This window comes from Dromaius novaehollandiae, chromosome 18 (assembly GCF_036370855.1).
Source record: "Dromaius novaehollandiae isolate bDroNov1 chromosome 18, bDroNov1.hap1, whole genome shotgun sequence".
NCBI lineage: Eukaryota > Metazoa > Chordata > Aves > Casuariiformes > Dromaiidae > Dromaius > Dromaius novaehollandiae.
This window is the reverse complement of record NC_088115.1, coordinates 5222768-5238495: the sequence shown is the minus strand read 5'-3', so window position 1 is coordinate 5238495 and position 15728 is coordinate 5222768. Positions and strand designations below refer to the sequence as shown.

General features: G+C 51.7%; 1 protein-coding gene across 1 annotated transcript; it reads left to right on the top strand.

The window, feature by feature from the left end:
* Positions 1 to 2061: 2061 nt before the first annotated feature.
* PIRT (phosphoinositide interacting regulator of transient receptor potential channels) lies at positions 2062 to 14605 on the top strand. The gene is made up of 2 exons (XM_064522954.1): positions 2062 to 2106; positions 14183 to 14605. Exons 1-2 carry the CDS (start codon positions 2062 to 2064, stop codon positions 14603 to 14605), a joined length of 468 nt encoding a protein of 155 aa, XP_064379024.1.
* Positions 14606 to 15728: the final 1123 nt, after the last annotated feature.

Genomic DNA, 15728 nt, shown 5'->3' with positions numbered 1-15728 from the left:
TATTGCTCATGAAATCAATTCCACAGCCTTGCTGAGCGTATGATTTACAGCTGCTGTCCATGCCACAGCTGGAGACTAGGTCTCAGTTGCATCCCATGGGAGGAAGGTGATGTGCAGCTGGGATGCTGTTTGCCTCCAGGCTTGCCCAAGGCTCCCTGGTCACCATATCTTTGAACCATGTAAGCCCTACTCACCAGGAGATATACATCCAGGATGGGGATTGTGCATCCTGGGATGCAGGACACTTGGGATGAGGATGCTGCATCCAGCACTGGGCTCAGCCTGAACAGCAGGGCCCCCATACCACAAAGCACTTCAAGAGCAATGCAAGCCAGCCGCATCACAGGTTTTGAGAGCAGCACTGAGGAGTGGGGAAAGAGGAGCTGAACAAGACTCTTGGGGGTAGTTTCCCCAGACAGAGGCCTGTGCTGGACCCAGCACTTCTGGGATGCTGGTTTGGCTTTCACTCTGTCTTTGCAGAGCGAGCAGCACCCTCCTGGCAGAGCAACAGCACCATCTACTGCTCCAGGGACCAGTGCATCGCAGGAGCAGTTCCCGGCTTACTCCTCACATCATCACCTTTCTGTCTGCCAGATGATTTTACCCTTCTCCTGGCCATAGCCCATAACGACTCCGTGCCCATGTTCTGCACTTGGAATAAGTGGCTTCCCCTCCCACCAGCAACAACTCTGGCCAGGCAGATGCTTTGGTAGCAGTGTAAATGTGCTCCCATGCAGGACAGAGCTATGGGGAGAGTGGCTGGGGTACCTCCATCTCCCGCTCCAGACAGGATTCTTACATACTCTTCCTTCTTGCGTGATGGACTATCTGGATCAGAGCATCTCTCCTGTCCTCCCTGCCCAGACACCTCCCAGACAGGTCCCTTCTTTGTCCCATGGAATGCTGGGAAGGAAAAGCTTTGTTTTTATTTGTTTAACCCAGATGAAGGAATTTTCTAAGGTCATTTGGGGCAGAAGGATAGAGGTAAATGGAGACATGCACACCCCTGATAACAAGTTCCTCCTGCCTATTTCTTTGGCAGGCTTACAAACCCTTGTGTGGGTTTGCTAGGGTCCATGGAGCCCATGAACATAGCTTGGGGGGAAGAGGGGCAACCTCTGCTTTAAAGCAGGGGTATCTGTGGACAACCCTCCATGCCCACACATGTCCCTGAGGCTGGAGCAGAAAGTCTAGTTTCCTGTCACACACGTCTCACTGTGGTACTGTAGATGTAAGGGCCAGCTTAATTTACTATTTTCTTTCATTGTCTCTTTTGAATGCCTGGACCTGGTTATCCTGCATCTTTGTGAACTGCAACATGCACCAAGAGTAAAGAGACTTTGCACTGGAAAAAGGGTGTATCCCAACACAGACATCTTCCATGCGGTCCCAGGCCTCTGCAGGACCAGGACCTGATTATGGCCAGCAGTAGTCCAGCAGTCCCAGTTTCCAAACATTGCTGGAGTGGAGCAATTGCTGGTAGGAGGGGAACAGGACATGCCAGCATGTAGGGACATGACTAGACCTTACGTGCAGAAGCACACACATGCCCATGTGACATGGGACAAATGTATGTCCTAGGTCATGGATCTGCATGTGTGACCATGGCTGGCTTCATGCACCATGTTGTGTGTGTTGGTACATCTGTGTGCAAAAACACTTGCATATGTGAGATTTGTGTGCCAAAAGTGGTGTGTGTGTGTGTGTGTGTGTGTGTGTGTGTGTGTGAGAATGGTGGCATGGATTCATGTGGGCGCATTCGTTAGTATGTGGGCATTCACTGACAGGGTTCTCATGGGTGACGTCTCAGGAGAAGCTCCACGTTCAAAGGCAGGACATCTCATTGGGCAGATCCCAGCTCTGCTACATAGCCCCAGGCCTGAGCTGTTCCTCATCTTGCTGTGGTTAAAACAGGCTGCTTGGAAAAGACCTGCACCAGTTGCTTCCAACACCACAACCCTCCTTGTCTTGGGCATGCATGGGTGTTTGGATGAGGAAGGAGCATGGCCCTGGAGATGGAAACTGCGAGAGACATAAAAAAGCTCCCCTTGGCTTGGCGGAATGGCGAGTCTTTACCGCATGGGCAAGGCATCTGAATCTGAAAGGGTAAGGTTGTGGCGGAGGAAATAAGAGCAGGGCAGGGAAGAGCTATGGGGCTGGGGAGGTAGGGGACAGGCCAGCATCTCATGGTGGTCCATCCTGACGGGGAGACTCTTTCCCCAAACTCTTGGGCCATGTAACAGTGCAGTAGCAAAGCAGGTGGACATTAGTGCCACAGAGGCCTCCGGAGCCTAGCACACAGCTCCCACCAGTCACCTTCAGGAGAGACCACGACAGGTCATGGAAAGGGGCAGAGGCGGGTGGTGTGTGCTGAGGGGAAGGAAGACTCCCCCCCTTCCCCAGACCACATTGCAGAGCTGGTGGTGAACACGGACTCTATGAGGACACAAGGAGCAAATACAGGCGGAATGCAGAGTTCTTCAGCTAGCAGCAGTGTTGGCAGCAGAACAGTTGGGATGAGCTGCCCGTCAGCTCGTGCCGTTTGAAAGGCAGAAGTCAAACCATGAAATGGGAAGGTCTGGAAGAGCCTCCTCATCCAGCAGACCCGAGCTGCCTGGTCAGAACATGTTGGGAGCTTTGTGCCGTAGTGCCTGTGGCCACCTCCACAACCCAGGAGGCTCTGCTGGTTCTCTGGTCCTCTGTGACCCTGATCTGCAGCTCCTCAGCTATCCCAGTGGAGGTCTCCACACACTTCCCTGAGGCACCTCTTTCCTAGCCCAGCCTGGATCCCCACAGCACAGAGATGGGCAGCCCAGGACCCACAGCGTTAGGGTCTCTCTCCAAGATCAACCCATGCACTTCAGACAAGGGGCTTGTGAGCCACAGAGGAAAGTGTAGTCACATCTGGAGGTGAACACAGAAGAGATGGGTCTTATAGTACCATTCTGCTGAGCCCTCTAGCACAGAGTAATGCAGATGCTCATATAGATCTCTGATACTGTCTGAACTGCTTGTGGGTCTCTGGACATGGTAGCGATGATGGCACAGTTTGTATTACCTCCACCCCAGCCAGGAAAAGGTTAATAAGCTGTGGTAGGTTTGGTCAGCCCTGACCTATACACCTGCCCTACGAAGTGAGTTTGAAGGGAGGGATGAGAAAGAATGAGGCGTGTCCTCACCAGGAAATGAGGGAAAATACATGCTGAGGTGCGATTCATGTTTCCATTTGCTGTCACTGTGTGAGGGGAGGACTACCTCACTGTCCAAAGGGTTTGGCGGTTGAATGCCAGGCACCAGGTGGCAATCCACCATGAGTGTTGCAAGACTGACACGGCCCTGCAGGATTATACATGGGGAGTCATGTCACTCCGCCACTGTATCCTGATCTCACAACAAGGCAAATCACTGGGGATTTTACACCATCCATGATTCTGAGGTCCTTGGGGACCTCAGACTTCTCAACCCTGCACTCCAGCAAAGTGCAGACACACCAGGGCATCTCCCCTCGCAGGGTCAAGAGAAGAAACACAGAATGAACTGGAGGAATGTCAGCAATGGTGGCTGAGGGGTGAAGACGTCTGGAGTGCTGTATCTGTGGGGGACAGTGTTTTTAGACCTCTGTGTGCATGTATGTATGTCTGCAAGAATGACTGTGTGTGCATGCGTTTGGCTGTCTGGCGTTGTGGTGGGGGGATGCTCTGTGCCTGGTGGGCCTAGGACTGTGCAGTGTTCCCCGGGAGAACGCAATGCCGCGGGCAGGGTGGCAGCAGTACGGCCCCCCACTATGCCCTGGGAGGGTGGAGATCCCCGCGAGGTGGCAGCAGGAGCCTGCGGAGGAAGCAGAGATGCTGGGGAGGCTGCAAGCTGCTCTGCCCGGCTGCAGAGATAAGCCAGCAGCAAAGCAACAATCACACTTGCCTGGGAAGGTGGGATGGGACCCGGCTGGAGTGGACAATTCACCTCAGAGTGACACCAGGTTGATCTCTGGGGAAACCAGAGATGGTAGGAGTGACCGTCTGTCGCGATTTGAGGTGACAAGGAGTTTGGCACTAAGCACAGCACCTTCGTAAGGGATCTTGTCATGAGGGGCAAGGGGACCCAGCTCTGAGAGGTTTTGGCATGACCAGAGACCTGCATCAAGAGATGCTTGAGGGCCAACCCCGGAGGTGGTACCATGGGAGCAGCTCTGGGGCAATGGTGGCTCATGGGCTGCATTACATCCACAGCCAAAACCTGTGTCAGGGACAAACTGGGGAGGGTTTGCCATTCCTTCACCCTGTCCAGGGCACAACCAGCCCCATGGACAGACTCCAGCGCATGGAACATACTGCAGCTTTGTGGAGGCAAAGGCCATCCCCAGGAAACGTGCAGCCCTGGGCACCTCGGTCAGTCTACCCTGGCACAAAGGGAGCTCCATGTTCGAAAGGCACTTCTGCCCATGACTGGGGCCAGAGCCCAGTGACCAGGCCCATAGGTGCTCTCTGTCACCACATGCAGGTCCCTGGGGCAGAAAGGAGCTGCCAGGCATCCTGAGAGGAGTATGAGGAATGTTTTGGAGGGCTGAAATGAAAGGAGCCATGTGAAGGGAGCTCTCTAAAGCACAGAGCTGGACACTCCTCAGCTGAGGAGAATAAGCTCAGTTCAGTTTGGAGATGGTGGAGAAGCAGTGTGAAATTCCTCCTTTTGCAGGTGCTGAAATGTAGCCTTCCCATCCCTAAATTTTTTTCCACTGCCCTTTTAGGCAAATAATTAATTGCCTCAGACTTGGACTCCAGAGAACCCAGATCCAGCCAGCTCTACCAATTCTAGAGAATCTTTTCAGCCCATCGAATAAATATTCACCTAACATCTCCAAAATATTCCACCTATATTCCTCCTTTGGCTGCTGGTTCCCAGATCAATGGAGCCACCCTATTTCCCCAGGGCTTAGCTGCTGTGCTCAGCTAACATCCCCCTCACACCAGAGGTGAGGACTGTCCTAGCAGACCACAGGCTAGGATGCTGGGCCCATCCCACTCCTTAGGCGTCTCTGCCCTTGCCCCAGCCTGCAAGCTGGCTGCCCCAGCTGACCCTTATTGAAGAGGTCCAAAACCTGGCCCATCTCCAGCCACCATCAAAGGTCTACACAGAGCCTAGCTGAGATACCGCATCTTGACAAATAGTCCCTGCTCTTTCTGCCTGAGCTCCTCATACCAGATCTGCTGGTGCCCCTCCATCCCATGATGCTTACAACCAGCTCCCAGACCTCTTGGTTCTCTGTTCATCCCCATGTGCTCAGCAGCATGACTGTTCACCCATTTCACCCCACTCCCTTGCAATGCCTGCGGTGCAGCATCTCGATACAGTTAGTTACTGCACCAAACCAACAAACAGCCTTCAGGGACTGAAGCGGCCCCACTGTTGCTGGAATCCATCCCTGGACATCAGCTCCAGAGCTCAGTAATGCCTGTGTCAGTCTGGATCCCTTCCCTGCAGCGAGTGGATTCGCACTGATGTCAGAGTTTAATATTAAAGTTTGGCTGTGGGTTCACGAAGGATGGCAGCATGCCAGTACCACCTCCCCATTCCATCTCCTTCCTTCTAATGGACTCAGGATGTTAATTAATAGCTAATTAGCTAATAGCTAATATCTTACATTCCTCCAATGGCTCAACAAGGAACCTCAACTTACCCTTACAAGGATCAGCAACTTACCCCAATCCTGATCCCTGGCTCTAAACACAGACACACCCCACTTCTCCTTCTATATAGTTGGACTGGCTCCCAAACGGCAGCCTTTTGTAATGCCCTCACAGGCAAGCTGCCTAGAAGTCAGCCTTGCAGAGACCTGAGGCTGGGAAACAAAGAGTTAAACAATATCCTGATATGCTGGTGAGCTCATCAGAGCTGGAATATGCTCCATTGTTTATTAGACTCTTAACAGAGCCCAGTAGACAACATCCAGAGGGATGCTGGGCTGGGGTGAGCCTGGGTTAGGAGAGCAGGATCTTCTCCTGCAGCTTGTCCCACCCCCAGCGGGGTGGGCAGCCGTCCTTCACCACTCGCCATGTAAGTAGGACTGTTTTCCTAGGGTCTGGCTCTTGGGGTGGTGGAAAGGGAGAGGGGAAACAGCACGGCAGGGCTGGGGATCATTATCTCACTGAGCCCTAAAAAGGAACTTGCAGATGTTTCTTGCTCAGCAAGGAGAAAACTCTGAGCTAGTTGCTTGGAACATCTAAACTCCGGGTGATGCTGAAGCTGCTCCTAAGGGATACAGGATGCTGGGCCCAACCCAGCTCTGCCACACTAGCAAATGGACACTGACTACGTCTCAATTTACATCCAAGATCTGGCGGGGCCTGTAGGCAATGCAAAATCCCCTGACACATTGTCCTATTTCTCCACCCCTAGTCTTAAAGCGTAGTTAGCCTGTCTGTAGGGATGTCCCCATGTCCCCACGTAGCCACCACCAGCCCCCTCCTCGCTCTGGGGGTAAGTAGGGGGGTGGGGAAGGGAGGAGAGGGCAGTGGGGCTGTAACATTCAAGCCTCGCACTGACAAAACTCTCCCTGTCTTCTTTCAGAGCACAGACTGCTTGGGCCAGTACAATCAGACCCTCTTAGGGGTGACGGAGAGCTGGACAGGCTGAGCTGCTCCTTCTGTGCTTACAGGAGCCTGCGGGTGGATTCCTCTGCCGAGCACTCGGGGAATGTTTAATGCAACTGGCTGCCTCATCTCCCGGAGTGAGCTGCTACACACGGAGACAACAGCAGCACAGCATGGTGAGTGAGCTCTCTGAACACTCGGTCCCTTCTCAAGGCATTTCCTGCCCTAACTCTCATTTTCTCTCTTCTTCCTTTGCGCCCCTCCAAGCCCCATTGACCATGACTGTCTGGCTGGGGGGTTCCCAGGAAGGGGGGCCAATGCCATACTGCCAGCACCAATCCTTCTTTCATTAACCTCTTTTGGGACTGTGCCACCTCTGGCACAAAGAACAGAGGTGCTGTCACAGGTCAGTGCCTCCCTGCATTCAGGTCCCTGGAGGGAGGTGTGCAGCTGCTGGGCTCTGAGCTCTTCAAGGGATAGGCTGGGGGATAGGTCCCACACTTTCGGAAAGCAGCAATTCTCCATTGCTCAGCTTTCTTGGGGAACTCAGGCATGCTGTGTCACTGCACATGCATCTTGTGCCTGTTGACTTTGAACTACTAGCCACCTTGAATTAAATTTGGCCAGGGTTAGGTGCATTACAGATGTTAAGTTCCTGAAAAGTGCATGTATACACGTCTGTCAGTCCAGCAGTCTCCTTTCCCACCCACCCCTCAGCCTGTTTAGAGGGTCAGTCGCACACAGGTCCACTGGAGCAGCTAATCTCTGTTCCTGACAAGCATAGACCCACAGCTGTCATCTGAGAGGGTCTTGTCCTGAAGTTAAACAGCAGGACCTCTTACAGAGTTAGATTGAGACAGCCCAGAGCAGCTGGAAAAGCTGTCTCAGTTTGCTTATATTCCACAATGTTATGGTTTCCTCACAGTTGGGATCCGCCAGTGAGGGCTTTGCTGCCCACCTTTTGGGGTGGTAGGCAGGACACATCCTCCAGCTGAAAGGCAAATGAACCCTTTGGGTCCCACCTCAAAGTTCTGCAGAGCACCTGATGCTGAGATCTACCAGGGAAACATCCCAAGCTGTCTGACAGCTGAGGAAAACCTCAGTAGGCTGTGGAGCAGTGGAGAAGTTTTGGAGAGGCCTTTTCTGTGGGACAGTTTGTGGATTTTGTGAGGCAGTATCTAGATCACAGCTTATGGAAAGTTCAGTCATCAGATATTCCCCTAACATGCACCTCATAGACCCGCTATGTGCAGAGGTGGAGATGTGACCTGATGTTGGAGGTATGGCTGTGGCAGGCAAGCAACCCTGGAGCCAGGTCAGGTACTAGCAGGGGAAGCATAAGCACGTCCGTGTTCAGGTGATCTCCCACTGACTTGCTCCATAGCACCAGAGCTAACCTGCACCTGAACCTGATGGTGGTTCTGGTGCTCACTCAGTTTGCTTGAGGACGGCTGATGGGTAGAGCCCTCAGGAGAAGCCTGGCTTTTGAGCCAGGCTGTCCCCTTCTCTTCTCCCGTGGTGTAAATCAGAACAGACCACATCCAGGGAGTGCAGGGCTCACTTTGCTTTTTCTTCAAAACTTCCTTTTCCATGATGGTTGTTTCCCAGAGGTGTTGCAGGACAGCTTTCTTCAGGAAGGTAGCTTGACAACAGAAAAGGAAAATGTATTTTGAAAGAAACTTGGTCTGGATTTACACCAAAGTTTGGCAGCTGGTTTTGAAAACCCTTAACTTTTCTCCCAATGATTTGTGTGGTAGAAGTCTGGGCAGAGACCTTGACTGCTGCACAATCCTGCACGCAGCAGCAGCATCACCAATACCTGTGGCCCAGGCACTGCTCCTGGGGCAAGCTCATGCTGCCTCTGCACCATGGGTGCTCCTGTGGGATGGCATCCACCTAATCCTAAGGCAGAGCCCAGCTTCAGCTTCAGGATGCTGAGAGAGCTGTTCATGAGGAAGAGCTGGAGGGAGATGGACACTGAGCCTGGGACAGACCGTCTCTCTCCAGGCTCACTTGATGTTCCCAGCCTTGCAACGTGGAGGGAGGAAGTGGCAGAAACAAGGTGCAGAGAGGAGTTAGAGTCTTAGGGAGAAGCTTATGAGAACCTCCTGAAGAATCAGAGCTGCTTCTGCAGGCAAAGAGAAGACAGACAGGCAGAGGACAGGATTTGGGAGAGTAAAGCCAGCCCTTGCACAGCAAGGAGGACACAGACCTAGGCCTAGGAACAGTGTTTTCAGACCGGGCTCTTGCACCACTTCTAGCACAGCTTTTGCCACATCTGGAGGTTGTTTGTGTCATCCCAGATCCCAGGTACTTATATTGTGGTCTCACTCTTTAAGGTTTCTAAAGGATTTCTACTCTCTGTGGTTGCAGAAAGACCTGATGCATGTCCCTGTAAGAACACAGAGACTGTCAGGGAAATTAAATCACCTGAAAGGAGATGATTTATCAAGGCCCTCAGAGATCCACGCAGATCTCAGTGTTTCACGAGGCCACCTCCTGCTTCTGGCTGTGTGAGGTTGGCAGCACTCAGTCTGAGGGGGAGAGATTCCCCATAGCCTGGGCACTGCCCCATCATGATCCTTCCCCCTGTATCGACAAGGGAGCCTGCAGGTCCCCAGGGCGATGCCAGACTCCCCCCAGGGAACATCCCATTGGCCTCATAGCTGACAGCTGCTGCTGTGAACTGGTGGGAGAGGAAGCAGCTCGCCACAGCTGAGAACAGGCTGAAGGACCCAGCACAGAGTACTCAGCTGCACTCTTCTCGGTCTGAGGCCATCTCCTGTCCCCCTGGTTTGTCTCCTGGTGGTGCTACCCAGCCATCTCCTCCCCACTGTGACTGGCACGCAGTGATGCTGTGCAGCTCATCCACCAGCTGACCTTGAAGGCCAGTTTCCCTTGGTCTTTGGGGTGGAGGCAGTGTTTGTCTAAGGCATGTTAGATTACTTCAAAGCACAGCCTGTGCTCTGTCCTTAAGATACACACACCCTGCCCACTATGGCCTAATCTTGCCCTCATCACCAACCATTTATTCTCCACAAGACCCAAGCAGTACCCCAAAAATAGATGATGGAGCAGGATGGAGGATCCTTGGAGACACTCAAACCCACCTGGGAGGGACAGTCCAGGAGAAATGCAAGCACATCCTCGGAAGAGGCTGCTCTCACAGTGGCCATGGCTGCACAGCTTCCCGTGAAACAAAAATGGCTGTAAAACTGGTGGCAGCAGCTACAGATTTTTTCCTGACAGAAAGAGCCAAAGTATGATCGGGCTCACCTTTCCAGCCGTGCTCTTCAAGAGGGCAGTCAGCTAGGAGGGACAGAGTCAGCGTGTGGCACTGCTTTGGCACCAGGCCCCCCCAGCACCACTAGCAAGCAGGCCCCAACAGGTCCTCCAGCTCGGAAAATGAACATCACCACACAAAGCAGTAGAAGAGCAAAAGGAGGAGAAGTATCGTCACATGAGGCTCCCTCTTATGAAATGAAGCAGAAAATGAGATATCCTGCTATTAGCCCCACTGCCAACAGCTGCCCAGATTTTAGACACAGAAGCGGCACACCACCAAACATGATATCTGAGATGTGCTCTGGAGGCATTTTCAAGCTATCAAACAGTCATCTGCTGGAGCTCTCCTTACAACAATAATGATTAAAAAATTTGGGAGGAATCTGATAGCATTATTCTGCCAGGCTGTTCAGTACAACCATCACATCATCAAAAATGAGCACATCTGTGATGAATTAGGGATGGAGCATGGGCAGAACAGGAATTGAAATCATGTTAACCCTCCCAAGAGCTGCAGATGCATGCAATGCTAGCAAACAAACTCCCAGCAATTTGTAGGGAGTGAAATCCTTCACTAGCTAAGGGCAGGGAAAGCATACTGAGCCTCAAGCAGAAGCACAGAGAACAATACAAAACCGAGAGCATAAATTAAAGGAAAAGGAGCAAATGTGGAAAAAGTGTGATCAGGCAAACTGCTCTGCCAGGAAGTGCCTCCATCTGGGAATTGTGGTGAGAGGGATGATTATGCCAGAAAGCAAAAGAAAAAAAAAATCCACTCTAATGCAGATGCAAGCTTGGAAGGAAGAGAGGTTTCTGCATGAGTATGAGATTAATGATCTGCAAAACCAAGAGGAAGGTCCTCTGCAGAGCACAGAGTACCTCAGATGCAGAGGCAGGGCAGCAGCACAAAGACGAGCAAGGAGTGGGGTGCCCGAAAGACAGGGCAGGACAGACTGCATTAGACCGCTGAGATATGAGATCTGGGCATTATTCCAAAGAAGAAAGCAAATTTCCGATCACAAAGGCAAATTAAAATTATACAGTGGCCCAATCATAAGACCTCTCCAAGAAAGATGCTACAAGGGGAAAGTCAGGAAAGCCCATGACTACCTAGGGTGAAATTTTAGGCAGAACTGTGAGAAAGCTTGGGTTTGAGTTAGAACAGCGGGGGGGAATCACAACCCAGCAACACTATGAGCCAGGCAGCTAGTATCCAGGCTACACATGCCAGCCAAGCAAGAAGTTATCCAGGGTCTGGGCAGCTTAGGATGTTTTTGGAGGACTGAGCTGGTTCCTGGAAAGGCTGTAGCTGGAAGTAGAGCAAACATTTCAGTCCACGCAAAGCCAGCCTCGCTGAGCCCCCTGGACACTGGAGAAGATGTGCCCCGTTGCCGTCCGCATTTTTTTGTCACAGGAGCCTGTGGCTGCCTGGTCCCACAACTTACAGGAGCAGAGCTGAGCTGTGTCGCAGAAACTAGCAGTGGAGGAAGCTGCATCCTGCCCACCTGCACATCTAGCATGGCTGTAGCCTTGAAAATACCATCTCCTGGCAGCTCATGCTTTCACAAAGCCATTTGTGGCTTTGATCAAGGGGTCAGCCTACTCCACCATGATTTCTATGCCCAAGTTTTGTGCCAGCTTGCAGAGATAGGACTAGCAGCTCAAAAGGAAGAGAAACAGAGAAACCAGAGCTTGCTACGATGACTAAACTTGCCTGCCTGCCATCCTTGATCAAGGGCTGTAGCAGATAAATCAGAACGGCAGCAGAAAGAAGCAGGAAATGTGTACCCTCTCCGGCTCCCATCTCCTCTAGTTCAAAAGAGAGGAGTGAAAGCTGCTGGGGGGAGGGATGCAGATAGTATCCATCACCCTTCACACTCCCTCGGCTTTTCTTTTTTTGTTTGTTGGCCCAAGTTTGGCAAACCTGAAACATCACAAAATATGTTGGTGCTACTACATCTGCATTTCTGCAACAGCAGAACAACAGTGGGGGACAGAGCTGAAAAATGACATCTGGCTCTATTCAAAACAAACTACAAACCTGAGCAGGAGTCACAGATGAAAGAACAAGGGAAGTGCTGGCTGCGCCTGGCCACTGGCTTCCCTAGATGGGCACTGGGCTCAATACGACCCAAATACCAATGGGTTTCCTTAAGACTGTGCCTCTGGAGCTGTGCCAGCTTCGTAGCCCCTGTGCAGCTGTGCTCCATCTGTGTGGTACATGCTCTCGCATGGATTAGCAGTAGCAGGAAATGAGCTAGGGCCTCTGGGCTTCATTCTCATCTTATTTACATCTTGTTGCTGCCCGCTGCCACCAAAGGCTGTGTCATACGCAGGATGAAAATCTGGAGTGGTATCACCACGCTTTCTGATGAGCTATCCCAAAGGCTCATCAGCAAAAAAGTGGATCTAAGTGTGGCCACTGCTGAACTGAACAAATATGCACAGTCTGTTGTGCTGTGTGTGTCAAGAAAGGACAAAAGAGGGGCTCTAAATGAACTGCTCTGGATCAAAGGCCACTTAGGCTCAAAGCTTTTGCTGTGCTTAGGAAGAGCTATGTTTGGCGGGTCAGCAATGGACAGGGCATAGAGCCCTGATGGCTCTGCCCATCCATCTGAGGTGTTTGGGGGGTTGTGCCCAGGCCAGCATAGACATGACAAGGGGCTTGACCACTTGCCCTCGGTGGGGGGAGCCCTAGATGGAGTGCTTACAGGATTGGGCTGGGCAGAAATCACTAGTGTTTCCTCTTTCTGGTGCTGGCAGTGGGCTGGTGCCAGGTCCTGGACTGCTCCAGGCTGGCACCACTGTCACACTTCTGCTCCGGCCCATATCCCCAAGGACCAGAGGGCCTGAACGGCGGACAGAACATGGCCTCCAGGCTGGGGTCAGTCCCAGCCCTCCTCCTACAGCTGAGCCTCTTGGGGAAAACCTAGAAGCTCAGGCATGAGTTTACCTTGTAATAAAATCCTGGCTGTGAAATACCTGTAGGTCTGGCCTCTTCTGCTCTCCTCACTCTTGGTGCCCTGGGCAGGTTCATCTCTGCCAGGCTTCCCAGCAGCAAGTCAGACCATGCAGGGTGTGGAGTATTCACTGACCCATCTTCATGCCCTTTTTTCCTCAGCAGAGCCCTGAGGAAATAGTGGTTTATATAATGCTCGTCCTTTCCCATTTACCATCATGTAAAGTGATAAAGGCACTTAGCTTCTAAGAAAATGTATTTCCTTCTTAATCTGGTGAAAAAATAATGCACTTCCAGGGCCCCTGAGGAAGCCACACTGCTGACCCTGCCATTGCAAGGCATAGCATCTCTTTATGCATCCACTACCAAGTCCAAGAGTGTCCCAGAGCAGCCTGCCCCAGCTTACAGTTGGAGAAATATTTACTGTCTAACAAGGACTTTCCTGTCTCCCACCTTGTGCATTCAGATAGGAAAAGAGAAGTCCCTGTCTGTGCCAGCACAGGTAGTAGGTCTGTCCCCCCCATTTTGGTAGCATGGGAAATGGAGTCACAGAGTCAAAGGTGAGCCAGAGTCACCCTGGGGATCTAGAGAGCACCTGAAACTGGAACCCACATCCCGATTACCAGGGCAGCCCCATTTCCCGTGCTGCGGTGCTATGAGGCTCGTGCTTCTGAGCTGGATGTGGCAATGGGGAAGACCCAGCCGCAGGAGGCCCTCAGGAGGCACTCAGCCCAGGGCCTGGGAGGCTCTCAGCTATCCTGCTGTGTGGTCCTGACTTGGGCACACCTGTGTCTTGGTTTCCCTGCCTGTAAGGAGGAGATATGACAGTATCACAAGGTGCTGAGGTGTAAGTTGGGGTTAAGGATGTAAAACAGGTCTAGGGGTACAGAGCTCTTCCCCACAGCCCGCAGCAGCACAGCCGGCCTTGCTCACGGGTGATTGGAAAGCGTTCAGCACCCAGCTTCTCCCCTGAAAATAGCCAAGAGCCCTACGAGGCTCAGGGCAGCGGGTCCCAAAGGACACCTAGCTATCCCACCGCTGCATTTCTGTGGGGGTTGGAAGCTGGTGAACTGGAAGGTCTAAGCGCACAGCCCGTCCTGGGGCCCATGGAGAGGGGCAGTGAGACTCCCACAGGCCTCCTCAGTCCCTGCCTACCAGTGGGACCCAACCACTAAATTTCATTGCTCACATAGATGTGCTGCTCTTCTCCCCCTGAAGTGACCCACAAACCCTTCTCCACCCTTCATCTGAAGTGGCCAGAGTGCATGCACTGGTTAATCAACAAAATGGAGAATGCTTAATCTGTCCATCCAGTACTAGCCCTGTTCTGTTCTTTCTCTTTCATCCATCTCAGATCTCCTCCTCAGATCCTGTCACCATGGAAATCCCCCCAAAAAGCCCCGATGGGAGTGAGAAGTCACCTCAGTCCAAGGAGCTGCTGCCTAGTAACACAGCCAGCACCCTGTGCATCAGCTCTCGGAGCGAGTCTGTCTGGACCAGTGAATCCAGAAGCAAGTGGGACATATACCACAAGCCCATCATCGTCATGTCTGCTGGAGCAGCTGTGTTCCTCTTCGGGGTGGTTATCATCAGTCTGTCTTGCATCCAAATCAAGAACAAAGACATTTACAAAATGTGTGGCCCAGCTTTCCTGTCCTTAGGACTGATGCTTCTTGTTTGTGGCCTTGTCTGGATCCCAATCATTCGGAAGAAGCAGAAGCAGAGACAGAAGTCACAGTTTCTGCAGAGCCTCAAGTCTTTCTTCTTTAACCGCTGAGGGCAGTGCAGGGCTTTCCCAGGAATGCTCCCCTCCCCTCTACCCACCTGTGCTGACTAGTCATAAAAAAAAAAAAAAGTGGTCTTGTACTCTCCTAGAGGAATTCAACCCAGACAGTCTCTTCCGTACAAGTGAACACACTGTGCTGGTACCCAGTGTGAAAGTGAACTTTGTGTTTTACCCAGGAATCCCAGAAAAAGAGAGCCAAATTTTCCAGCTGAACTCAGCAAGGAAGGTCCAAGCTCTCTGCATTGCCATCATTTACAGCTGCCAGCCCTACATCATGTATTGGGAAAAACAACACTAAGCCTGTCTCTACCTAGTAGCTTCTGCAAGATGCGTCAGCAGAGAAGGTCCTGTTCGCTGGGGAATAGCTCTCAGAGGGGAACCTATCAGCTACAGAGCATAGATAAATCCTGATTTTAACATTGTTGACTGCAGATAGCAGTTCAGACCTGGAAAATGAGAAGCCAGATATTGTTTGCCCAGGGTCAGCTGAGACAGGAAGCAGGACAGCACAGTTCTGGACCACTTTGTGTCAGCAGAGGCCACCAGAATGAGGAACACACATCACCAAAGTTTAGGCGATTCAGACACGAAGCCCATGACCAGGACTTTCCTGTTGTTGGTCTGTAATGATGGCTGGCTGGGACATGGCTGTAAACTGGTGCTCACAGTGGAGCAGTGGCATGTATTTATTCCTTTTCAGAGTCAAGGCAAAGAACAGCAGCACAACCAGTATTTATTTGATCCCCTGGGCAGATGATGTTTAAGAAAGGCTGTTCCTCAAGACCTGCAGAGGCAAAGATGTTTTGCAGCATCTCTCCATGTGTGTTGATGTTTTCTGCCACAGCCACCCATAAACCTGCACTATCAGCCATTTCACAAAGCCAGAACTGGAACACAGGCAAGTGAGACAGGTTCTTTATCTCCAATACTCCCCATTTCTGCTTTTTAATAAATGTGTGCCCTGAGGCAACTTACCAAGGAAAGCAAGAATACTTCCCACATATTTTTGCTTTTATTTTGTATTTTCAGCAGATATGACTTACTTTAAAAGACAAATTTGAAGTACAAATTCCCAATCTGCAGAACACATTGCAGGGCTGGATGGCAAAACCTG

Excerpts from the sequence above, each read along its gene's own strand:
- PIRT (XM_064522954.1), top strand. The coding sequence starts at position 2,062 with ATGGCGAGTCTTTACCGCATGGGCAAGGCATCTGAATCTGAAAGG. Across the intron at positions 2,107-14,182 it reads AGGCATCTGAATCTGAAAGG|ATCTCCTCCTCAGATCCTGT; the intron begins GTAAGGTTGTGG and ends CATCCATCTCAG.